The 26458-nt window shown below is 45.6% G+C and overlaps 1 protein-coding gene across 1 annotated transcript; it reads right to left on the bottom strand.

Moving 5' to 3' along the window:
- Positions 1 to 12762: 12762 nt before the first annotated feature.
- On the bottom strand, positions 12763 to 25830 carry LOC144163095 (neprilysin-1-like). Its single transcript, XM_077693896.1, has 11 exons — positions 25732 to 25830; positions 24464 to 24541; positions 22852 to 22964; positions 22119 to 22177; positions 21273 to 21324; positions 20227 to 20294; positions 19888 to 20018; positions 18905 to 18970; positions 15666 to 15770; positions 15337 to 15413; positions 12763 to 13654 (listed from the first exon to the last, which is right to left on the bottom strand). The coding sequence occupies exons 1-11, from the start codon at positions 25807 to 25809 to the stop codon at positions 13549 to 13551; spliced, it is 933 nt and encodes a 310-aa protein (XP_077550022.1). The 5' UTR covers positions 25810 to 25830; the 3' UTR covers positions 12763 to 13548.
- Positions 25831 to 26458: the final 628 nt, after the last annotated feature.

Below are 26458 nucleotides of genomic sequence, written 5' to 3'. Positions count from 1 at the left end.
GCAAACCGGTCTTGGTGAGAGAGGGAGGAGGCGAAGGCGTAATCAAAAACCATTTGGGCCGAATCTGCAGCCACAGAAAAAAGAGGAAAAACAGTAGCTCCAAACGGTTTCCGGCAAAGGGGGCTCATGTAGCAAGTCTCAAGGGTACGAAGTTGTGTTCTCTGTACGTGGACGTTAGAAGCATGAGACGGTGGCTGAACTCCAATTTCGAGGGGATTAATTACGCTGAGATGCATAGATATGCTACCGGGCTTGTGCCCGTGCACTGGTACAAGGACGTTCTGCTTTAACGGCTGCACGGGGTTCTCTTATTTGTCATCTGCTTTGTACAGACAATCAGCAATCTTTTTGTAACGAAAATGTTTGCATTAGTGGTTTGTCTGTGACGCCATCGGAGACACCTACCTGCCCCGCCGGAGGATATTCGCTGATTTAGCTTCTGCATTCGACGCACACTTCACACTTCCTGTTTGCCAGATGGCTTCACTTTAGCCCGTATACTCTTGAGCACGTGTTGGCGTTACCTGTTTGTCGACAGCGCTACTGGTAGCACATCGCCGGCAAAGGGGGAGGACAGGCTACTTGCCAAGAAACCGGCAGGCTGCGTGCCTCTTCAAGATATAAATAGCAGGAAAACGACCAATACTTTAAAGTGTTTTAAGAAGTTGAGTAGAAGACGTAGTGGTGGCTTCTTTACTGATAAAGGCAAAAAGCGAAGACGCACGTGTGTCGAAATTTGGGCTTACGGTAAAGATTCCCAGGTGGTAAAAATTAATGCGGAGCCATCCACTACGGCGCACCTCACAGCCCTGAGCCGGAAAAAGGCATGCCACAGGGTGCAGTACTATCTCCCACCCTCTTCAAACTTGCAGCTTTTAAGATTAACAGGGCGCCGAAAAAGGTGGCAGACGTACTTCACCTCATGTACCTGGATGACATCTCTATATGGATCAATGCAGGCTCCCCTGGACATATTCAAACACAACTACATGAGCTTCGGGGCGTAAAATCCCACAATGAATCGGCCAGCTGGCACGGCGGCAAGCAGGCACGATGTCAACGTAACACATCGTGCGGGCACTTCCGTGAAAGCATGATGTGAAGCAGGCATTCCGAGAGGTGAGACCAAGAGTAGGGGAAGTATATTATTTCGCTAGAGGTATGAAATAAGCAAGTTCTCGGGCGAAGGGTGGTATGGGACCGCACCGGTACAGTAGCTGTAGGAGGTCAATGACACGGATATTGGTCCTCCAGTGTACATACACTGATGATGATGACGGTGATGATGCTGTACACACAAGTATATATAACGAAGAAGTTTGAACATGCAAGGTAAGACACATCTGATCCATTCTATGGAGGACGTCCTAATGATGATACTGTGGGTCGGGTGAATTTTAATGAGTGGCATTCTTTGCCGACTACCTCCCACAGCCACGACCGTGTGGCGCTCTGCCTCTGCATTTCTACAAAATTGCCGATATCGCGGAACTTCCACCTGCAAGCGTTATAATAGCGTAAGTGGAGATAACTGTTGAACTAAATTTTGGAAAACTAAAAAATAGAGAAAACATAAACATTTCCTAGAAATAGCGATCAGTGAATGCCTTGCATTTCCATTATAATACAGTTTTTGCGGAAGTTGCAGCTGCAATAGAGCAAATGGAGATAAATGTTCGAATGAAGTTGTACAAAACTAAAAATGTAAGAAAAATATTAAGACAATTACGGAAAATGGCAAACCCTATAACGCCCTGCTTTTCCCCAATAATGCATATTTCGCAGAAGTTTCATCTGTAATCCTTATAATGGCGTAAATGGAAATAATTGTCGAACAAAAACAGGGGCTAAAAACAGGAAAATATAAAGACATTACGCAAAATGGCGAACCGTATAACGCCCTGAATTTGTACAATAATGCAGATTTCGCAGAAGTTTCACCTGTATTCGTTATAATAGCGTAAATGAGGATCATTGAGCGAACAAGCTTTGAAACAATAAAAAATCTGCAAAATGTAAATAAATTACGGAAAACGGCCAGCCAAGTAACGCCCTGCATTTCCACGTTAGCAGATTTCGCGCAAGTTCTACCTGTATCGTTAATTGTAGCGTAAATAGGGGTAGTTCGTCGCATATAATTTCGATAAAGAACAAGAAGAACAAAAAATACAGAAAGTACCGAATTGTGTAACGCCCTTTATTTACAAAAAATAGAGATTTGGCGAAAGTAACACGTGTAGTCGTTATAATAGCGCAAATGGAGGTAATGGGTGGAACGAAATTTGAAGAAGTACAATTTAGAAAAAAATATAAAAAATACGGAAAATCGCGAAACCGTGTAACTCTCTGCACTTCCACATAATGCATATTTCTCGAAAGGTCCACCTGTAGTCGTATGTGTAAACGGAAATAATTGCACAAATAAGATTTAGCACAGCGAATGACACGGACGGTGAAAAGGACCGAACGAGCGCTAACTCACAACTGGTTTTTATTGAAAAGACGGCATGCAAATATACATTCGGCGTAATCACACACCTGTGCTAAAAAGAACTAACAGGCATCCGGTGAGGGCACACATCAACAAACATCAAGAAAGATTCTGCACACTCCAAGACGGTAAAGCGAGCTATAGCGGCTGTGTGCCTTCAATCTGCACTCTACAAATCATGTGAGCATGACATAGGAAAAAGTTTTGGCCATCAGATGACCCGACTAGATGCCCCAGGCTTCCCGAACTCAAGGCTCACTGGCGTGGCTGAGCGTTTGCTTCGCAAAACAAAAACTGTCCTGAAAAAAGCTCACGCAGAACCTTTGCACAAAAAAACCACGCCCTGAAGTTATACCTTACGCGCACCGAGTCGCAAATAATCTAAAGAAAGTCGCCACGAGCTATAAGGTCCCGGTTGTGTTTTCAGCACCGCTTAAACTTGGAACGCTATGCGCGTGAGCCGGCCCTACAAGGAAACGTCCCGAAACATGGGATAAGAAGCATGCTAAGCCTTTGTAAACGGCATTGAAGGTGTTGTGAATCAGATACCGTTGGATTTTGGCATAGTATACATCGGTCAAACTGGTCGATGTTCGAATGAACGGCTACGAGAGCACGATATTTCTATAAAAAATGGGACGGGATCACACTTGCCGTCCCACTGCAAGGAATGTCACTGTGTACCCAAATTTGACAAAACAAAAATTTTGGAACGAAGTCGGGACGTCACGGCACGTGAATTAGCGGAGGCCTTCTACATCAAGCTAAAAGAAGATAACTGCGTGAGCGTGCCATCGCTCTTAAAGGGGTCCTGAAATACCTTCCGCCGATGCATGGATGTACATGTACCCAAATAAAGCAATGTATTTGCAATCTCCTCCCGCAAGAATTTTGTTAAAGCGATGAGTATTAGCTGAGAAATCGTAAATCAAAAACCGCGCATTATCGTCGCTCCGCGTTTCCTCCTCCTTTCGACTTACTCTCCGCTGTTGACGGCGCGCGAGCTTTGCCTCCCATGATGCTGCGCTCCGCAGCGGTGACGTACTTCCGCTATTGCGCTGCTACGTCGTCTGCTACGGGCAAGCTTTGTTGACACCATGAATCCCGCACTTCGCTCAAGGCTGGAAAACCGAACGAAAAATCTGGCCGCATGTGTGCGGCGGCCTGGCCTTGCCCTTTCGCGGTGTTCGTTGGTGCAGTTGCTATCGGTGGCACGTGACTTTTTATCGGCGGCGAACTCGCAGCCGTACGGGGAAGATCGTGCGCTCGTTCCCTTTGATGCACCGACACTGTTTATCCAAAAGGTGCCGTATCAGATGTGGCCCCGCTGGTGCCGGGTCTTATTTTGCGGCGGTCGTAATTCCTGCCGGCGGCATGTGAAAAAGACATTTTAAATCGATACAGAACCAGTGCACAAAACCCTTCAATCATGTGACCAGTTCAGCTTGGGGCGACGCGTGGTGGAGAGCGGCAACGTTGGCAAAGCATGCTCCACCGCGGCTCTGAGCTTTCTAGCGCTGGAGCGAGCGCCACTTCTTTGAGAATCTCAAACATCGGTTGCCTTGACAACAAGGCACAAACCACTGTAGAACTCAGTTACAGTTGCGTGTTCCCGGTTCAGCTCGGGGCCCCACCTCGCGACATGTGGACACTGCAGGCGTACCACCCACTCCCATTGGGAAGTGCGAGATGCGTTTGACATTACAGGAGGCGATGGTGTGTGTGTGTTGTGGACGTCTTTGTTTCGCGATGCAATGCGACGTTGTGCTTCTGCGGGTGGATAGTGCTTCCCATGGTCTGGGTTATCTTTCTCGAGCGACGTACGACTCAACTTCGCATGGGGTATGTGCAGTGTGCGTGGCTAAAAGCCATCTCGGCTTGTGCGCCGGAGTTAAGTGACTTGCTGTTCGTCCCCGCAAACCGCGCGCGAAGTGAGTGCCGAAGTTACGACGGGCAGGAGGAGGCAACCCATCGTCTTTCAATCGCGGTTCAGACTTGCAACGCATGTTGTGACGTTGTGTTCGTTCGAAACCCATCTCTGGATTATTTTGAAGTAGAATAAAATGTATGCGTCAAACCCGGGCATTCGGCTCAGGGCGTTCTCTGCGATTGCACGAAAGAAGTGCCACGGGGCTTCAACGCTTTCTTTACGGAACGTACTCAGGTAAGGGAATATCCATGTCGTGTTATGGCCGTGCTGCATTTAATACAAACGGTTAAACGTTTGTTTACACTTGTTTCGTTTGTCGTAAAATGTCCAAGCACTCCGGCACTCCGCCGGCAGATCAGCCGGCGAGCCGACGCTGAGCAGACGACTCATCTCTTTGCCGGAAGTGCGTGAAAAAGCCGCCCAATAGCAGGATGTCTAGCTCATGACGAACATCTGGGAATCGATGATGTATACATGTGAAGATGGCGGCGTCCAAAAACACGAAGGAAAGGGTGAGAAAAAAGCGACAAACTTTGCAACAAAAGTGTGAGCTTTCCGCTGCGCGTAAAAGAGTAATACTTGGCACAGATGACGTTGACGACCCAATCTAACGATTGCGCTAGTTCATTTAGTGTGCTCAAAACGCCTTTCAGGGCCCCTTTAATCTACGCAAAAGAGTGCGCATTCCTGAATAACTTTCTTGATGTTTGTTGATGTGTGCCCTCACCGGATGCCTGTTGGATGTTTTAGCACGCGTGTGTGTGATTTTTAGCACACGGCATGATCATGCCGAATGTATATATGCATGCCGTCTTTTTAATAAAAATCCAATCGCGAGTTTGCGCCCGTCCCGTCCTTTTCACCGTCCATCACTATCGCTGCGCTAAATCTTATTTCTGTAATATGCACCAACTCTCCCAGCAACACGTCTTACGGAAATAATTTGTCGAATTAAATTTCGAAAACAAAAAAAAATGATAAGAGAAATATAAAAAATACAGAAAATTAGAACCGTGTAACGCCCGTGAATAATGCAGATTTCTCGGAAGTTCCATTTGTAAACGTTATGATAGCGTAAAAGAAAATAATTTGTTGAGCAGAATTTTTAGACACTAAAAAACAAGAGAAAAATAAATAAATTACGGAAACTAGCGTAGCGTTAACGCCTGGCGTTTCCACCAAATGCACATTTTGCGGAAGTTCCAGCTGTAGTCGTTATAGTAGCGGAAATGCAAGTAAATTGGTCCAACAAAATTTTGAAAAACTAAAAACCAGAAAATTATAAAAACTACGGAAATTGGCGAACCGTGTAACGCCCTTCCCTTACAAAAAAATGCAGATTTGGCGGAAGTAACACCTGTAATAAGTATAACTGCGCAAATGGAAGATAAATGGTCGGACAGGATTTAGAAAAAAACAAAAACAATGACTGTAAAGAACTCACAATGAAGACAAGTGGCATAAGAATGCTACCCAGTAGTAGACAATAGACCTTTCCTGGAACTGCAGCGCCGCTCCTTGCTCTGGCGGGCCCGCGCAAGGCGTCATGGGAACTGTATGTGCGCGCGGTGCGAGCTGCGGGAGCTTTTCCAAAGACGAAGCTTCAATAAATGAAATGTTGTGCTTGCAAAGTTATGTTTTGCATTAGGTGAAGCATCTTTAGACCATATGTAACTTAAAATCACAAAAAAAACTACGCATTATTCTGAAACGGCCCGCACCGCATGAGTCAAACATTTTGTCGTCTTCAAGCTTCCAGACGGGATCCGGCTGCTGCCAGTTGAAAAGCGCCGTGGCGGTTCTGAAAGCCCGCGAGCAAAGAGAGATTCTTCGATACGAAGAAATAGAAAACAATTTGGCAACGCCAGATGTGGCACTTGAGCTCCTCCGAGGAAAAAAACAACTTGCCGGCTCTTGCTTCCGGCAGACTGCGGAGATCCGTGTGGAAAAAATGAACAAGCCCTTATCGTGTGCTCAGGTTTTACGGATGCATTCCACTGGTATAAATCTAAATTCATTTACGACCTGTTTTAGCTCTTGTAGTTTACGGGATACTGACGATGTGGCGCTTAGATAGCTAGGAGACGGACAAACGTGCTCTGTGCCAGGTTGTGACAACAATACGCTACGACACCGGCATGTTTCTTTCCACAAGTTTCCGAAGGACCAAACAGTTAAAAAAGAATGAGTTCTCCGGGTAAATCGCTAGGGTCATGATGGCCGATTCGTTTTGTGGGAGCCGTCGGAGCATCACAGGAAATGTGGAGCCCATTTCAGCGCGAGTGGACGCAAAGGTTATATGGACCGTATGTCGACCATCTTAACGCACCGAGACTTCTCCGAGAGGTGTCCTCCTGTAAAGACGGGTAAGCCTAACATTATAACGTGAATTGTGCTTTTTGTAGCTCATGTGTTTTTTTATTCCTAGCTGCCCCGAAACTAACGAAACCCCGCCGTCCTAAAGCACCCGTCCCGCTTCCAGGCATCTAAGACGAACTAGTGATATGCAGCACTGTCGAGATACTCCTGCCAGCTCAGAGTAAACATAACGTTCGTTTTGTTATGAAAATGAGCACCAAGAGCGTAACAGGACGATAAAGCAATACTTTTGGTCGCGCAGGCAATGAGGCTGTTTCTCCAGCGACAGCGACTGACTGCAGACCGTTGCTTGAGGCATTGGAGGAACGATGTTTCTGTTGTGAGTTCAGCGTTTCGGCGGATTCTTTGTGGTCGCTCGTTGCGGTTTTATTATTTCCCACGTTTAAGCTGTGGTGTACTTACTGTGTGAAAGCTCTGGTTCCCACGATGACGCACCCTGTTCTGTTATTTTGAGGTTTCGAACGCTCACACCGTCCCGGAAGTAGGTTGCATCTTGAAAAGCCATATATACATACAGGCTCCCTTCGTACTGAAACCCCTCCTACGGGGCTTTTTATGTTGCGGATTTCTCCTGATTACCAAAATTTATCTCCGAGGCTTAACTATAATACTTAAAGACAATTTTTGGTCGCTTTGAATATTTTTGTACTCTGCCTAAGTTAGGTTACATTTCTGTTTGTTCGGATTTTATTGTATATCAATTGCATCCGCCTGAAACTAAGTATTAATGCCATCACCGGAACACTAGCACCATCCCAATTTTGCCATAGCTCCAAACTTCTGGAGTGGGTTCCTCAGAGAACAAATTTGCCTGCAGATATAGGCAATCTGTTTAAAATTTTGTTACCATGGAATTTAAATATTTCTTACGTGCACTGTTTCTGGCGTTATTTCCTCAGCTGCAGACCACATGTACTCGGCGGGACCACAAGAAGGCGCAGCTGCTACCGCGCGTGCAAAAATGGATCTCCTCTTTGAACTGCGCACCAAATTTAAATAAAATGCTAGTCTGAAAGCGGAGTACACAGCACTGAATGCAGAGCTATGCAAGCTAAAGACTGAGGTGTTGAAAACAAAATTACTAGGAAGAACATCAAAGTTTCAGTAGCAGAATCTCTTGCTGGAGACGAAAAGAGGTTGCTAGGTTGCTCTTCTACACAGGATTTCGCCCGCGTGAATATTCTGTCAGGTTTGTGCACACGTTTGTGCAAAGAAAACACAAAACAATGAAATCAACCGGAGGCAGGCCAACGGCACTTCCAATGCAGGAGCAACTAAACGTCGTCCTTTGCCGGCTACGGGTCGGCCTCTTAGAGCAAAACCTAGCGTATCGATTCTGTGTTAGCGTCTGAGCGTGTACAAAAGTGACTTGTGCTGAGTGCGCCAGAAGGAAAGAACCACCGCGGCTTACATCCTCTGAGACTGTGTCAAGAACCGGCCCGAAGCGTCGACAGAGACGATGGTTTCGCCGTAGCTAGAAGCGGCATCGGCAAGCTGCGACCAGGAAGAGCAGACCAAGGCCGTCCGGCAGATCTCGGCGGCCTTTGAAAGGCAACGACCGAGCGAAACCGACGGAAGGTTACCGCCTCGAAGAAGGGGCAGGCGTAGCCGGTCGAAGGGAGTAGCGAGGCCGGAGCCGATGTAGAGGGACAAGAAGTCGAGAAGACGTCAAGGCCGCGTCGCAGAGAGACCCCCGCACCATGGGAATCTGAGATGCAGGCTCTTTAATAAAGTTGTTCTCTTTGTGTCCCTCTCTCGAAGGTAAGCGCTATGTATGTATTCTGGATAAATTTTTTGCAGGAATTACTCGTCAAAGTACCTATTTGGACAGCACGCAGAACTGTTGACATGTGTAATCCAGAAAGCTTCAGAACTTGGGATAGTTCTACTCCAGTGGCACTTGATTGTGCAAAAATATTAATATAGCGGCCACCTGAATGCAACAATCAGAGGTAGACGTACAGCTTGTACAAAGGACACGACACCGCCAAGGGGTCATTAGCATCACGTCAAATAGGTTTGTTTCATTTGGGTCAAACCTGGCACCGGCCAAGCTATCGAACGAGCAGGTTACTAAGCACCGTGGCTCGTACAAGCTTCTTGGAGACACTGTCGTGGCTCTCCGAGGATTCTTGATCGAAGATGACATCCGAGAACTTGGCGTTCAATTGAACAGACCCTCAATGTTAAATGATCGGCGTCAACTAACAGTAGCCGAGGAAACACGCACGCTGCAGATCGCCAACCTGAGAGAGACAAAGAGAAGGCTCTTTGCCAACCTGAGAATACACGTTGAGCGAGTTGTTCTAGAAGTAAATAACGTCAGAATAGTGCGGTATGCTTTCCCTAATGTGATGACTGACAAGCTAAACCACATATGAAAAATTTGCTGCTACCTGAACAACTTGCTCGCAGTTACCAATAATTGGTCTCATCACAGGGTTGGGATAATTGGAAGTCTATCGGAGAGGCCTTTGCACTGCATTGGGCGTAGATAAGATGATGGCGATGATGATGATGATGATGATGATGATGATGATGATGATGATGATGAAGGCGATGCGCTTGGCGCTGTACCTCACTGAGCGGCCCGTGCCGATCAATGCAGCTGTTTGCTTTGTCCGTTCGTTTGCTCCATCCTTCCTTCCTCCCTTCGTTCTTTCTTCCTTCCTTCCTGCCTTCCTTTCTTCACTTTCTTCTTTCCCTCACTTCCATCTATCTTTAACTTTTTCGTATTTCTTCCTTTCCTTCGCTCTTTTTTCTTACTTCCAACTTTCTACATTGTTTTTCCTTACTTTACTTATTTCTTCGTTTTCTTCCTTTGTTTCTTTATTCTTCCATTCTTTTTCTTCTTTCTTTCTTTGCTCTTCGTTCGTTCTTTCTTCGTTTCTTCTTCCTTTATTCCTTCCCTTCTTCCTTTGCCTCATTTCCTTCTTCCCTTTCTCTCTTTCCTTCTTCTTTCCGTATTTCTTCTCTCTGAATATCATTCCTCTCGTTCTCCCTTCCTTCTTTTTAGATGCGACGGCATCTCATTCACTCGCCTTGTCCCTCCATACGGCGTTGTCGTTGACCGTCCACACGCCCTCCCCATTCTCCTCGCCGCACGAGCTGCGCTCTGCGCCGCTCACCCCCCCTCCTCTCCGATAGCGAACACTCTCTCGCGAGGGGCATTGGATTGGCTTGGCTTGAATTGGATTGGATTGGATTGGATTGGATTTGGATTGGATTGGATTGGATTTAGATTGAATTCGATTGGATTCGATTGGATTAAAGTGGATTGTGTTGGATTGTGGTGCGTCATAGCCGCGTCACGTTGCGTCATAGCCGCGGCAGGGGGTTCACGGCACGTTTCACGCGATGGGAGAATCAACCTAAAGCCCGGAATACATGGAGCGTTTATGCGACGAATAGTCGACGAACTTCGCCCGGCGGCGTCCGCTGGACGCCCGGCGGCGAAAAAACATCGTCCGCCGCCGATCTAGCCGGGGCAGAAAAAGTTCGTCGCCGTCGACGGCAGCGGCAAAGCGTTGCCAAACATGGCGGCGCCCTCTCCGCCCGCTTCACAGCGATAACAGCTTCGTCGCTAACCCCTCAATGCGATATCGTGTTCTCAACCGTTTACTTCAAAATAAATTTGTCCACTCTTGCCCTCACATCAATTTTCAAGCGACAAATAGCCTTCTTTTTTCAGCTAGAAGGGCGTTTTTCTAGCTGTTAAGCCTGACGCAGTAGCGTTTGTCGTCGTCATAGCAACGGTCTCGCGAGATGTGGCGAGACAAAAACATTAAAAAACTTCTTCTACACAACATTTTACGCCTTTCTAGAGGGTTTTGCAACTAAAAAGCAATTATAATAGTCTTTTTTTTTTGCTTCTCCTGTGTTTCACTTCAATGTATTTGCCTCGTCTAGCCCCACTGACAGCAGCGCAGCGGCGAGGCGGCGGCGGCCGCCGTACTTTGCTACATGTAGCGCAGCCCGAACATTCGGCGTCGTGACGCGGCTGCTCTTCCGCCGCGCGAACTTCGTCGTGAAAGATCGCTCCATGTATCTAGAAACAACAACGGACCCCCCTATGCGTCGCATCTACACAGGGGTTCCCGCGAGGGGTGGTGGGAGTAATTTTTTCCTTTCCTTATTTTCTTTCCTGTCGGTCTTTCTTTTTTATTTCCTTCCATCCTTCTTTCTTGCATCTTTCTCCCTTTCTTTTTCTTCTTTGTTTCTTTCTTCACGTCATTTCTTTCTTTTGTATTTGCTCCCTACTCCTTTCTTTCTTTCTTTCTTTTCTTCTTCCTTCTTTCCTTCCCTCCTTCCTTCCTTCCTTGTTTAACTTCACTCCTTTTTTTCTTTCGTTCTTTTCTTTCATTCTGGTATTTTCATGCTTTCGTTTTACTTTCCTTCATTTCTTCATTCCTGTTTTTTCCTCTTTCTTTCACTTTTTCACGAATCGGCGCAGAGGAAGAGGCAAGTACTTTCCAACTCATTCGTGAACGATCACGTGTAGTGCCCCATTGTCCAAACGAAGAGCCACAGGTGTTGTGAAAAAGTTCTTAATGGCGAGGACAGTTTCTGCGCTTGCACCGTCAGCACAAAAGGAAGCTACATCACCGGCATATGCCAGAGTTCACGCCTCGGGTGAGGACATTGTAAACCCACGGACACCATTGTCTTTCAGCCTACACAAATTGCCACATCGACCATCAAAGCTGCAGGGCAGGTGTTGAAAGAGATGGAAAACGAAGAGAAGAGTGCGCTTCGTGTAAGTATCCCACCACCTGTTTCAGAGCGCATGAATTGTTCCCTTGTTGGTTGAAATTCGGAGCACTTGGATTCGTGCACTGGGCATCGATGCTGTGCGTCCCGCTTTTTAGAGAAACATGCGTACTGCGCACCTTTTAGATGGGGACACGCCTGGAAGATTTCGAGACCGTTTCCATTTCTAATGCCGGTAGCGAGTGCGTTAGTAAACACTTGGCGATCCTTTCGCAGAAGTAAATGAACTAAATGCACATGTTTCCCGGGTGTGAGCGAACATGTCATTTTGTGATCTCTCAAGTTTATTTTTATTTTGTTAGCCTGCCTCTGTGTCTGGCGCTTGCGCTCTGCTGCTCCATGCACAATACAGAATTAGTAGATGTCTCGCGCTTGTCCTCTGTTCTTCTTCCGTCCTGTTCTTTCGTGCGCTGAGTAATATTGTTTCCCAACTATAAGTAACCACCCACATTGACGCTGTAACCAGTGAACAATGAAAACTCTTGCCACAAATGTCCCCCGTGAAGCTTTGTTTGCGAGTACGTCGGGCTCAGCATTCGTAGTTAATGCAAATAAAATGAAACAACTGACAACTTTTCTTTCGAACAGCGATGACGCGCTCATTTAATTGAAGTAGCATCGTCGAGCTGTTTCTGCTCCCCCATCTGTACAGGTGGGCAACTGGGAACTGGCAACTGGCAACTGGGAACTGGGAACTGGGAACTGGCAACTGGGCAACTGGGAAGGGTTGACATGCTTACTTTCAACATATCATTCCCAAGCAGCAACAGGGATATCGCCGGTGTAAGGCGTGTAGTTCATTCAGCTTTTAAATCGCAAACATAATTGTTTTACTTTCTGGGGTGTCTATAATTTAATTGGCTTTATTAATGAACTACATGTGTGTACAGGGTTTTCTCCGACCATGCAAGGCGATAGATTTTCTACATATTCTAGACATAGTTTTTCGTTCTGTCTGAGAAAGAACGCTGCTTTGTTTCACTAGTTGAGTCGTTTTCTAGAAAAAAAGCACAAAAATCAGTCTGGGCGCGAGAACAGAGTTCTTTATTGATGATGTGAGGGTTTTTGGGTAAGAGATCATTAACGACATACGCTGAAAGTTCTTTTATGGTAGTTTGCCTGCTGTCTCTGTTTGTTTGTTTTTTTCAATCTTTTTAGCAAAGTCCCCATAAGACACATGTGAAGTGAAATGAAGTAAATGTTTATTTCAGACAACCAAAAAAATTACTACAGAGATCTTACAGAGGTAAACATAATAATGAACACGTAACGTCAGGGTACCGGTTGTGCTAAGGGAATGTCGAAAAAGCAAACGAACTTCCTGACAAAGCGACATCCCCCGCCCTGTTTTCAACACACAACTCAGGCTCGACGTGACAAAGTACATAATTTTTATGCAGAGAAAATATAGTACAGGAGACGGGAGACAAACTCCATTTGATGCAAACTTTAGGTAACGCAAGTGAAGATGGAAGCTGTAGAACTCAAGAATTGCTTTACAAATGTACACAAGAACCCAAAGTAGAAATACAGAGGGATATTCAACGGTAATATAGGAGCTTATCTATATTATAAAGAGCTTCTTCAATTTAGCTCCAACAAATACACAGCAATTTTTTAAACATTGTGCAGAAAAACGAGACTGTATCAATGTAAGAATTACAGGGTGCTTGTTCAAAACGTCGTGAATTATCTAAGGTGTCTTTTGCAACCCATATATATAGTTAGTGCGGATTCTTTCTTTGGTGTAGCTCACATGCCGTAGATTGTATTCGTGGTTCTTCGATGCATATTGTTCCATGAAGGCATCAGAATTATTATTGAACTGTGAATAAATGAAAAAAGCCATTTTTGTGCTGTTTTTAATAGTCAGTATGCTATGCTTACTGACGACATACAACACGACATACGCTGAATGTTCTTTTGCATGATTAAGCCTGTTGTCGCTGTTTTTTTTTTCAATTATTTTTCAGCAAATTCACCATAACACACATGTTTTCTTGCGATCCGGGCTCATTCGTGAGCGCGGGGCACAATTAAACACGGTGGAGAACTCAGCCATGTTCCTCATCGGCACATTGATCCTGAAAGAAAAAAAAGAAGAGATCAAATGTAACAGCGGCTCGAAAAACGGTGGGAAGTCAAGAGTACTGCAGAAGCCTGTCAGGCCGGACTCATATGTTTCAGAATAAAGGGGAAGGATGCCGGCCACAAAGTCACTGAGTGAAAGTTTAACGTTTCGGCTCCCAGATGGGAGTCTCGGTCACAACAAAGAAGAGTGCACAAATGTTCGATCAACCAGTAGATCTTTTATTAATTTTTCGGCGTCAGCTTGCCTTGAAATTTCTGCCTCCTCCGGCGTGGGGCCATCGAGTAATGATCCTTTTAATTATCAACCATTGATGTGATTATGAAGAATCGGATAATGTTCAATCATCAATATACAATGCCATGTAATAATATTCCGCGACTCCTGCCTGAACAAAACTGTGAACGTTTGCCTTAACTTTACCGCTGCGCGTGTGCTGTGTGCATGTTCCTGCGTCTGTCAATGTTTCTGTGTTTATCATACCCACAAGCGTACTGTTACGTTTCTTGGTGATGTGAAGTTTTCACACCTCATTACTTATGATTCACGTTGACACTCTCTTTACACCAATAATATTCATTCGTCTTTTATGTCATTTCACGTCTAGTTTTAGTTAAATGCTTTATATTTAGTATCACCTCGTCCTCATACTATAGCTTTTCCTTGGCGCTATTTGCTCTTAGTCGAACTTGCGCCATAAAAACCCAATGATCATCATCATCATTATGTGTGATTATCTGCGTTTTTTTAGGATCACCCCGTCCTCATACAACAGCTTTTCCTTGGAGCTATTTGCCCTTAGTCGACCTTGAGCCATGAAAACCCTATAATTATCATCATCGTCACCCTCATTCTGTGTGCTTATCTGCGTTTTTTAGTATCGCCTCGTCCTGATCTTAGTCGACCTTGTGCCATAAAAACCCAATAATCATCATCATCATTTTGTGTGCTTGCGTTTTTCAGTATCACCTCGTCCTAATAAAACAGCTTTTCCTTGGCGCTCTTTGCCCTTGGTCGACCTTGCGCCATAAAAACACAATGATCATCATCATCATGATCATTCTGTGTGCTTATCTGCATTTTTTAGTGTTTGTATGCGTTTTTGTGACATCGCTTGAGTCGCCAAGTTTTTCCCCGCTCATGTTCATATGGAGGGCAAGCCAAGCTCCCTTCCTGGCTGACTTCTCTTTATCATAAAAGGCATCTTTCTCTCCCCCTCTGTCTAAAGTGAAATGGGCAGACGTACTCTAAAGATCCCGTTGTACCTTGCCAGAGGCGGTGTTTATCACGCTCATTCCCCGCAACAGAGCAAGTAGTGCAGAGCGTGGTCAGTGAAATCGCTTGTCCCCCCGGGCCGAGCCGGAACGGTGCGCGGCAACTTTTTGTCGAGCCAGCTGGCAATGTCTAAAGTGTGAAGAAAGATTTTTCGTTCCTGCTTTACCGATATAAGCGAACAAGCTTTCAATGCAAAAACAAGAAAGCGGTTGCATGAGACCAAACTTTCGTGTTTCTAAATAGATCCTACGTTACAAAGTACTTATGCGTGAGAATTTGTTTCTCCCGTATAAGATATTCCCAAGAGTTTATACCGTTTTGAAGGAGTTTTTAAGGCGAAAATACCACTCACATTTCCGGCCTTTCTTTAAGATCTCAAGTGTGCCGTAGCGCACAACTTACCGGTACTCGCTGGGGCTGTGGGGGTCGTACTGGATGTTAAACTTCTTCTCTCTTGGGCGCGCTAAATCGAACCATACCTGCACGCAAAAAGGACCACACGGCAAGTTACACTTACCGTAGCTATTTGAGGCGTTTTCAAATCTCACCGGGCGAGTATACGTTGATACTAATAACGCTTGAAAAAACGGTGGTTAACGGAGCTGTTTTTATTGTGCTGGAATAGCTAATCGCTCGTGACGTTCAACAAGATTTAATTTAGATTTACGCGTGATGATAGCTATGCGCTACGCATTCAGTTTGCCTCTCATGGTATTGAAAAGTATACTTACCATAGCATTGGATATAAAAAACAGCTGTTCCCCGGATAGCTCCTCCAGTCCCTGAAGTCGGGCGTCTTTCCCGTTGCATTCTTCTTTGAACGTTTCTTTATACACCTGCCGAACAAAGCAAGCGTGGGGAAAGGTTGCAACGCGAGTGGGACTTTTATTTATTGACAGTTGATTTACGCTGATTTATGCTGATTGATACTCCGCTAGTACTTGCTAATATCGGCAGTTTTATCGCTGAGCGACAAAATAGTTTGTGCTTTTTAATTACACCTGAAGGGGCATTGCAAGTAACTGGACGTTATATTTTTTTGTGTATTCTTTTTAAAATTGCTAGCTGTGTACACATTCCCGTAAAGCGCTAATGGAGTTGGTCTTGATTGTTGATTACTCGTTTTGCCATTAAAACCCGCTTATGGCGGGTGAATCAGATATCGGGAACGCCTAAGAAATTTTTTATGGGTGTATCGGGAAGCGGAATTCGTAGACATGATTGTAAGAAGGCACTTTCAATACATGCAGTAGTGCACGTATATACAGACAGATCATTCCATATTTGTCACGTCTCCAGGCAAATCAAGCCATCGTTTCGCGCTCAAGTCGATCTTTAATCCTTGGCACGTTTCACATTTATATGATTTGTATCTAATTCGTAGAAAAGTCGTGAAATTTCTCGAGCGCTTCTTTTTCCAAATACATGGTCTCCTAGGGAAATTGTATGGTCACCTAAGAGGGCCGCAACTTACGTTATTATGCAAATAAAACACGGAAAAGTATGTAATATTTGACCACAGAGACGACTTTACACCCGTGCTGAGCATTCCGCATTTCTGAGTACTAGACAACGAACAGCTGGTCATGAAATCAAGCAGCTGTCCTGTCCTACATAAGTGGGTGGCCAGCGAATTTGTGAGGCGCTGAGACATCCATCGTTCCTCCTTCGTGCTACGCCTGCTGCGTAGTGCTGGCCTTTGGTGTTCGCGAGAGCGGCAGCTTACTGCGCACATGTTACTGGCGCTTTAGTGTTTCAGATGTTCCCGTAGTGTTCCCCTTGGCAGGTCAAAGGGAGGGGACCTCTTTGACCTTGAGCGGCACGTGAGCGATTGTGTCACGTTCATATTCTTCTTGCCTTGTTTCCTTTTTTAACGGCGAAGCTGATTATAAATCGCAATTTTTTTTGCGTCCGCAGTTAGAAATACCAAGAAATTGCCGAGGGCACGCACGTGAGCGCGGACCTCGCGTTGACCGCCCAGCGTCCCCGGCGCACTTTGTCAAGCCAAGCACACCGACTTAGGGAGGTTGGCCAAGAATGGCAAAAAAAGAGAGAACTCCAGCTTTCGCCGTAATCGTGGCAACACGTGCTCGGATCGAGAAAGACACGTCATATACCCCTCCAAAGTGACGTCCAATGATTATCACTTCCAAGAAAATGAAATAAGCTAACGCTTATAGCAGCAATGTGGAGTAAAGGTCGTTCCGGCAGCGAAGAAGACGCTAATCAGCTGCCATCGTGGGCTTAAACCTTCGTGATGGTCGTGAAGGTTGAGTACAGCTTCGCTACTTTCAAGTCTTACGCGTTAGTGTGAGCTTCCTTCATTTCTTCTTTTCGTTTTCTTTCTCTATGGCTTCGGCTTGCTTCCACCCTCCCTTCAGCACACGGATCCCGCAAAATATCCCGACTAACGAGAGGTTAACTGCTTCGTTGTAAAGCTTTCGGGAATTTCGTTCGGGCTCCGCTCTTTCAAATAGATGGCCGCAGAAAATTTAGCAATAAAGAAGTCTTATAATTATCGCCAAATCATGCCATAATGCTTTGACCATCAAAGCACGTAAGCACAGTTTAGGGCCCTTGTAGTTTTCGGAGAGAAGATTCTGTGCCACTGGCCTTCTCAGTCGTCCGCTCAGAAGGCGACTAAGGAACTATTACGTTTTCTACGGGTGACGAACCTGAACACTAGGCTATAGAGGGAGAGCCTCCAGTGTCAATCACTGTCAGTGCCTCAGTGCTGGGCATACGTGTCTGGTCCAACTTGTCCTCTTTTTTTCCTCTCTCTTTTTTGCCTATTTCCCCTTACCCACGTGCAGGATAGCAAACTATGTTCTAGCCAGGTTAACTTTCCTGCCTTTCTTCTACATTCTTCCTTCCTTCCTTCCGTGTAGTTTTCTATTTTTGTTGGCTGTTACCTGTATATTAGTTCGAAAACATAAGGGAACTTCCGAACGCTTAACATTTTTCATGGCGTCAAACGTGTAGAAACGACTTTGTCGTCCGGAAGCCAAGTTTTTTTTTTTCTAGAGGCACAGTCTTGAAAAATTGTAAGAACGGAATTATTATCGGCTCTCGTTTTGGAGACTGAAAGAGCGCGGCACCACCGCCTGCCTCGGCCCTGGGGTCAGCATTTCGCGGTGTTATTTTAAAAAATGACGCAGCATCCACTAGCGTTGCAAGGCTGGAGAAACAGCAGAGCTGGCGACCCTTCTCCCTTCGTCGGAGACCCGGCTGTTGCACGTCATGTTTATGTCCGAACTGGCCACTGAGAGTTCTCCATGACTGCCAGGCACGGATCGTTTCGTCCGCAGTCTTCCACATCTCTCCTAATGTGGATCGCGCTAGCACGTGCTAGAACCCACGGCCAAGTCCAAAGCCAACGCCCGCGCTACAAACCCGAAGGCAATACTGCGCGCCCGGATTGCAATGATAGCTCAATCAGATCGACCCCGGGTTCTTAGCGCGAGGGACCCAGGGTCGATTCCGATCGCGGGAAGCGTTTTTTTCTCTCCAATTGTATGCACATGTTATTCTTCCCTGCCGCTGCTAACCCGCAGCCCTCGGGCCTTTATGGTGACCGTGTGGTTAGGCTGCCGGCTTCAAGACCTAAAGGTCCGGGGTTCGATTCCCGGGACCTTCCTAACCACATTTTTTTTTTTTTTTTTTGACGTGCGCACTCCCAACACCTGATCGTGCACTCCTTCCCTCCGCGCCACTTTTCCTCACACTCTGAGTTTTTTCGTGCGATGAACGGATACTGCTTAGTTAAAAATGATCCGCAATGAAAATAGAAGTGAATCAAGCTCATATATTTCCTTTAAAAGATGTTGAACGGCGTCATAACACCAAAAAAACTTCACAATTTCTTTCTCGCACCATCCCTCCCCACCACCCCCTGGGCTACGAGCCTCCTTATTAAAAGCATAAAATGAAATTTTGAGGTACGTGCACATTCAAGGAGGGGAGATCTTACCTTGAAAGCGGTTCGGAGGCCGCCGTTGTCGGCAATATTCTCTCCCAGGGTATTTTCCCCGTACAGCTGCATGGAAATGAAAACGCATCGATTTCCTTCTTACAAACGTAATCATCAATAGACGCAAAAGTAAAGCAAATAAGTTTATGCTGAGTAAATGTACTCGGAAAGCACAGTCGTAAATCTAAGAAAAATACAATTAGACAGAAGCAATGTTAAATCGACAGGCATGAAGCTTCCTCGTAAACCTATGCGATGAAATGCTTGAACAGATGGGGGGATATAACTAATTTGGACAAGTTGCCATTGCCCATCCAAACCACAAGAAATGAGTTCGGTGTAGAACTGGTGCGTGCTGGGGTGCATTCGGCAAGCACTCCCAAGTAATAATGGTGGGCGATGTTTTTACTGAGAACTGTTTACATGCACTGCGTATCGCTGTGGATAACTTGTGGGGCGGAAAATTGCATTATTTAACCCCTTGAAGGAAAACGTTGGCCAATTAGCCATGCAAGAAAGTGTGACAGGAGTGGCGCTTAGGCGCGGTAACCGATTGTCTTGGATTAGGGGGAAACTAGGGTGGACGACATCATGACTCCAATTAAGGGAAAAGAGTGGACTTGGCCTGGGCATGCAATACAGAGAACTGACAACTGGCAGACCATCCGGGTAACCAACAACTGCTGCAGAGAGGCAAAGCTGGACGTAAGGGGAGACTAACGGCTCGGTAGACGAGTGATACATGGGAATTCGGGTGGCCGAAGAATGCGCTCTGACATAGAAGGATAGGAGCGATTGGGAGTCCATGAAGAATGCGCTCTGACATAGAAGGATAGGAGCGATTGGGAGTCCATGAGAAAAGTATTCATCTTGAAGAAGACATAAATGAACCATTATAATAATATCACCACGGCACATCACTTCTTCCTCTCGTAAACGTCTTAATGCTCATTGCACACAATAAATGAACATAAGCACTGTACCTTCATTCCGGCTTCTTTGTCATAAATGTTTCCATATTGTTTCACAAAGCATTGAGATTTCTCCCCGAATGTTCTTCGAGTACTTTTGCTCAACCAGTCGCGTAGCCGACCCTCTGCATCAAACTGGCTTCCTTCAAGGGCAACAAAAGCATTGGTAAACATAGCACAGCTGCGTCCTTTTACTGGCGTAATTATCACACAATTTGGGCGTGTTCGCTGAACTCGTCTTTGTCTAAAACAGATGCGTTAACGCTTGTATACAATTGTCAATTACAAGTACATGGACAATAATACTTGCTGTGTGCAACCTAATCTATAGGTAACGAGAAAACTGCCTACCTATATCGTCAAAGCCGTGTGTAATCTCGTGTCCAATCACACTTCCAATAGCTCCAATGTTAAGAAACCTGCATAAAAATACATCGCAATAGGCTTTGTCGTTGTATTTACCCAGAGCTCTGAGGATGCACTGAACTATTAAAAGAGCTCCCACAGCCATCTTTATTGCTTATCAGTGAAAACTACCCGTGCTATGGCGTTCGTTGGTCTGAAAATAAATACGCCAGATAGGCAACGTTAACCTTCCACCAATTTATGAAATGTGCTAATTAGAGTTAAACAATACGAATTTGTGTTCTGCGTTGCACAAGCGTTTTCCTGTAATTACGAAATACAAGACATAATTACAACGATACTAATCCAATGTTCTTCCACAGGATGCTTTCCTTCACTGCGCTTTATTAACAACTGCATTTCGAACAGAGGGTTGAGTCTGGCAGCTTTTCCTATCTTTAGACTGAAGGCAGAATGACGCGGTAGCCTCCTTTTTTCAATCAGAGAGAGCAGAACTAGCGGCCCCTAATGACGAATTCAACAGGAATGCAATGTTTAAAACCAGAACCAAATATATTACGGCGAAGGTATCTCTTGTAAGTCTCATGAAAAGCGAAAAATGACAGTCGTTGTCTTCGGCGTATACACGAATGGTCCGAGCAGAGCAGTACGCGACTGGGCACATTTACAACTGCTTTCACCGCTCCCCACGAAATAACAAGACGAGGTGACGTATACGCAAACACCTCAAAATAGTTCCTGAGCAGCACGTGGACGCTCGCTAACTAGTCGGGTGATTTCCGCGGGGCTTTTACAGCTGTCAAGTTTGTAGCTAACAATGTAACGTAAGCAGCACTAGTGCCTGTTTCCTGGGGCCCGTTTCCCGCCTAAATTTGTTCCTTCGTAGAGCTTTCTCTGAAAAAAAAAGAAATATCGCGTCGAATGATTTACGGCGAACCTTTGCCGTACACGCTTTTTGATTTCGTTAGCTGAGTGTTGAAAATGAGTGCAAAGCCCTTACAATGTGCACTATTTGTCACATTTAGGCTTACCGTGGAAGGTCGGGCTGGTAGAAAACACCCTGAAGGAGTGCCGCAGGAAACACTGTAAGAGAAGTTTTAGCTAGTACTTTTGGAAGCACAGGTGACAAATGTTATACGGAGAAGTGTAACTACCTTAAAAATTGCGCACATGTTTGTATTTTTGCGCCGTAGAGAAGCCATGACATGCATCTAAAAAATTATGTTCATGAGACAGACAAATATTTAAAAATTATAAAAAAAGGAAACTTATCGCCTGTTTGTCGAAGAAAGTTCGTAGAATCATGATGGTTTCTGCGACAAATGCGAAGTCCGTGGTCCAATCAACCTAAGTCCAAATGTGCAACGCTGAGCTGACCGAATGTAATGCTGTGATATTGTATCTATTACTTTGTGATTGGCCCGTCTGAGTGTCCTGATGTGGTTAGCTCAGCATTGTAGTCTATTTGGACTTTGGCTGATTGGACTGTGTACATTTGTATTCGAAAAACCATCAAATTGTTGTGCCGTTTGGGCAAACTCATTGTGCAAAGCTAGATTCCCTGCAGTGCGTTTTTTGTAAAGTTGGTTTTTCCGCTATGTTTTTGTATAAGAGATAGCTTCGCGTTTTATCATTATCATTATGATTCGCTTTTCCTTAACTACATCGCCATCAGCAGGGCGTAGAAAGCTTCGCATTAAAGATGTAACGGATAAGTTCAATGGTAAAATTCTCTTACTTTATCAGTTCCATTCAACGAGCTGTTCGTACTAGGTTTTATCAAAGTTTCTCTCCATGCCAGTATACACACACACGCGAACTACGCGTACCAAGATTTTCGGAACAAATGGGGCAGTCGAACACGCGCAGTTTCTTACCTATTTCATTTCCGTACGGACTGTAGAAGGCATTCACAACGGCTGGGCCAACAATCCAACTAAATGCACCGAAAAAGGAAAGAACATTAATGCACGGGAGAATGATACAGCGTGACTTCCTTTTCGTATACTCGGCGCAACGAGGTGGATGTATTATTGAGCTAGTTTGATTGCACTTGGTATGGTCCAGAAGGATCTCAAGTCCGTCATGCAGAATGACCATCCTATGGCATATACAATTGTGACAGCACGTGCACGCTCTTGAGCTATTCACTGTGCTCCGAAACAACACTTCGAAACCTCTCGAATATACAGCAGTAATTTCGGTCTGCTTTTGAGAATAAGACGCATTTCGTTTCGCACAGGAGTTCAAGCTAATCTCAGACCTGGATTGAGGGGGAAGCAATTGTTGTTTTCGAATATAGTCTGACCCAGACATATCGAACATGGCTACTTCCAATTATAGCTTACTTTTCGAGTCCACTTACACACAAAAACAATTTCTGACGTCTAATTGTAGCTTGGATAGAAATAATTTCAGATCCCATTAAAGCCCTATATCTGGCTCGAACTGCCGGAAAACAATTTCTTGAGCAGGAGCAAGATTCAGTGCTAAAAGTGTCCATCATTATTCCCATCGACGTCTGTTCGTATCCACATAATTTCTGCTTAGGGGCTTACACCGTGGATGCAGTACAATAAGCAAATTTCTGGATGAAGTGTTCGCCATTACCTTTTATCGGCGTCGTAAGGACTCCTGAGTTTATCTAGCATTGTTTTCCAGCTGTTACTTGTTATGCTACGCCACAGTGACAGAAAAGGAGTGCTGGTGTTCAGTCGTGGGATCTGTAAAGATTGATTAGAAGACTAGTTCAGTTACCATGAAAATGCCACTAGTGTTCAGCAATTTAACAACAGCGTAACAAGCTCGTGTATATAGAGTCATTGTTCGATATATTTTGTGAATGCTAAATTGCAGACTTTATACTGAGGGTCACGATAATGTAAAAAGGTATTCGTGCACTGACGCTTACGTCAAAAAACATGCTTATATCGCAGAAACATAACACATTGACATTTGGTCTAGGGTTCAGGATTCTAATAACTACACCTGTGCTACGCAGGAGTCCTGGTTTATTAAGACCACCCAGTGCTCCCTAATGTGATTTGATTGATTGATTGTGGGGTTTTAACGCGCCGACGCAACGCAGGCGATGAGGCGCGCTGTAGTGGAGGGCTCCGGATTAATTTTGACCACCTGGGGATCTTTATCGTGCGCCGAAATCTCGTACACACGGGCGTTTTTGCTTTTCGCCTCCATCAGAAAAGCGGCCGCCGCGGCCGGGAATCGAACCCGCGACCTCGTGCTCAGCAGCGCAACGCCTTAGCCACTGAGCCACCGCGGCGGGTCTCCCTAATGTGATCCCACATCTTGCGCTCACGGGTGGACGTTTTTGTTTGCTACCAACAGCAAGAAAACAGCCTCCTCCGAAGGGAAATAAAACACACGAAACCAACGAAGACACTTTATTCTTATTATTATTTCCGTTAATGAGGTTTCACGCGGCACCTACATACCCAAATGCACGTCTTTCAGACAGTAGTACTGGAAGAATTCTGGTAGCTTGCTCAGCGTAGAGCAAACTTGTGCGCATGCGTGGGCATATGGCGGGGCTAAGAGTGGCAATCAAGCATCCCCGTTTCCGGAGATTTGCTCGCGCCCTATTTTTCTCGACGCTCGACACCTTTCGCGTCGAATGACCCTTTTCCGAAAGGCCTGGCTTCGCGCCTTTTCAGGGGCGAAGCTTCTTAGGGGCTCGGGCTGTAGGCGTCTTCTGTCATCGTCGTTGTTTCATGTAGTCACGGTATGAAAACACCGGGACACTCGTTTTCCAACGCCTCCCGCTAGAACGCTTCGCGCTTCAAAGACACGAGAATTTTACAGCAAATCTGTGTACCTCTACCGACAACGGTTTTACCTCCGCGGGCAAAAACGCCAAGGCGCCAAGAATACACTTAAACACTGCATGCTTTGCTCATCTCCAGGTTTCCCATTAGGGGAGATGGCCCAGGATATTTTGCGCCTCAGTGATTGTTTCTTTCACGAAATAGCTCGAGTTATGACTTTTGCTTAGACGTCGTGGCTGCTTCGACGGTATTTAGCGCGATTTTATGGATCAGTCGCGCATGTCGAACTACCCCTTATATCAAACTCTTTAGCCGCCCCGTTTGCATCTTTATGACGAAGGTTTATTGCGTACGTATGTCCAGTAACTTTCAGGGACTTCACGTAATGCGGTCTGTTGCGTCAGTGTGCAATGTGACGGGGGTTGAGGAGTACTTACGTATTTGTAGAACTCATCTAGACTGGTCGGGTTCAGTAGCCAATCGGGATATCCGATTTTTCTCCCCATCTCCTGCAACTGAAAAAGAAATCTGTCAGCATATTATAACTAAATTTTGCAACGTTCTTTGATAATTCAAGTTAGCTCTCTTGCTTTCAATCCCAAACGAAGCAAATTTCGTCGCCCTCGTTTCGCTCATTACCCATGGAGAACGAACAGGCTATAACGAAGGAATATAAACGCTCAGGCAGGCGCAGCCCCTTGATCGAGTATGTTACTGCGTCACTTCGTTTTTTTCCACGCCGCCAACTTATCAGGGCCAGACTCGCACCCTTCACTGTCATGGGGGGACTTCCTCAAGGTTCAGTCCTGGCCCCCAGCTGTTTCAACGTTCCGCCTGTCCCGGTCGCATGAAACCTCTCCGCTACATACCAATTAAACTACCAACCTGTTATTATCAACCTTAATAATAGTTAGTCGGCCGCTTTTACCTTTAAATATTGTATTAATATCCACAGCGCAGTCTTAACCTTCAGTTGTCTGCGGTCTCGTTATATTTTCACGGCATTTTCTCAAATGCCGTGCGAAAACGTCGTTCGGCAGTGTAGCAACTGCCGCACTATGCGTGTACGGAAGAAACAGCGAGGCAAGCCTCCGAGGACGCCTTTGACCTACGCGAGTGTAAATTACATACTCTGTAATTCTCTTTACTTGAACTGTTTTTTTTTTCATTTTCTCTGCCACTTCGCTTTGTTATTCTTTGTTAGTGTTTTAACGGACTTAGTCGTGCGTATTTATTTTGGATCTCGGGCTATAAACGTAACGTTTTGGTGAAGAGTTTTTTATCTGTATCATATCGTTCAGAACCTGCCAAGGATACGGCATTTTAAACGCGTACGAATATCACAAGTTTCTCCCTACATGACGTTTCATATATGTGCCGTAAAAAGTAACAATAGCATGCGCAGTAGGCACTAAGCCGGGAAGCACAGATCCAAACACCTAGAAATGCGCTTTGAGGTCGCTTTAGTGCGGGTGCCAGAGTTTTTAAAATACACGCCATCATCAAAACATTGCAGAAAAGTGGTAGGAATTTGTGTAAACTTGGCGACACTGAAAAAGTGCCTCCAAAACTGGCTTTTAAGTGTCTGCAGGCGCAAGATTTTAAACCATGCCTACATCAACGGTTGTCTAAAGTTCTGGTAAATAAATGTAACTTTAAAATTACAGTACTCCGCGTAGGCGTCATACTGTGTGTTCTTTCCTACCTTTAATTTCGCCTCAGATCTTGTTTCAGCGTCCATCCACGTGCTCTGGCGGAGCGTATCGTTGAAAGCGTCTGTCATCGCATTAATGATATCTTCAACCTGCGAAACAGTTTATTGTTCTTTGCGCCAATACACTGATGAATTAAAGAATGAGTCGTTGTTTTATATCTTTCGCTTTTTATTCCCCGATAAAAATGTCAGAGAAAATGAATGACAACTTAGGCGTTTACAACAAATGTGCTTTAGTCTGCCGCAAGAGCGTGGGCGAAACAGCTCCTGGCGAGCCCCACGCCCCTCTGAAGTCTACAGCAGCTACAAACTGAAAGAACAAATCCAAGATTGTCATTTCACGCACTTTACACAGCAGTGTCGAAATACTAGTTGTGGGGACCACGTGGCACCCCATAACCTCCGTGCGGCGCCGTTAGGATTAACAGCCCGGCACCGCCGACGAGGACGCCGCCTCGGCACAGAACAGGGAGGATGGCCTCGGCAGCAAGGACACGCGAGAGTTCGCGCCCTCGCGCACGCGCAGCGCGCGCTCCCCGACGACGATCACGGCGCACGGATCGTCGGCCCCCTAGCGGCCTGCTCCTTGGCCAGCACCCTCCTCCCCCTTAAGAGACTCCTCTCGCAACCGAGTCGATGTGCGATGCAGCTTCTCTTCACACTATAGGTCTAGGCGCCGTCCTTACCCAATGGCAAGACGGTGCTGGAAGAGTTGTTG

Source organism: Haemaphysalis longicornis, unplaced genomic scaffold (genome assembly GCF_048455015.1).
Source record: "Haemaphysalis longicornis isolate Haplotype H1 unplaced genomic scaffold, Haemaphysalis longicornis Haplotype H1 scaffold_12, whole genome shotgun sequence".
Classification (NCBI taxonomy): Eukaryota; Metazoa; Arthropoda; class Arachnida; order Ixodida; family Ixodidae; genus Haemaphysalis; species Haemaphysalis longicornis.
The sequence above is the reverse complement of the archived record's forward strand: the minus strand, read 5'-3'. Positions and strand labels throughout refer to the sequence as shown.

Coding starts and splice junctions, on each gene's coding strand:
- LOC144163095 (XM_077693896.1), bottom strand. CDS start 25,809: ATGACAGACGCTTTCAACGATACGCTCCGCCAGAGCACGTGGATGGAC. Junction 21,325..22,118: donor TCCGTACGGAAATGAAATAG/GTAAGAAACTGC, acceptor CTTCTCTTACAG/TGTTTCCTGCGGCACTCCTT. Junction 15,771..18,904: donor GCCTCCGAACCGCTTTCAAG/GTAAGATCTCCC, acceptor TTTGTTCGGCAG/GTGTATAAAGAAACGTTCAA.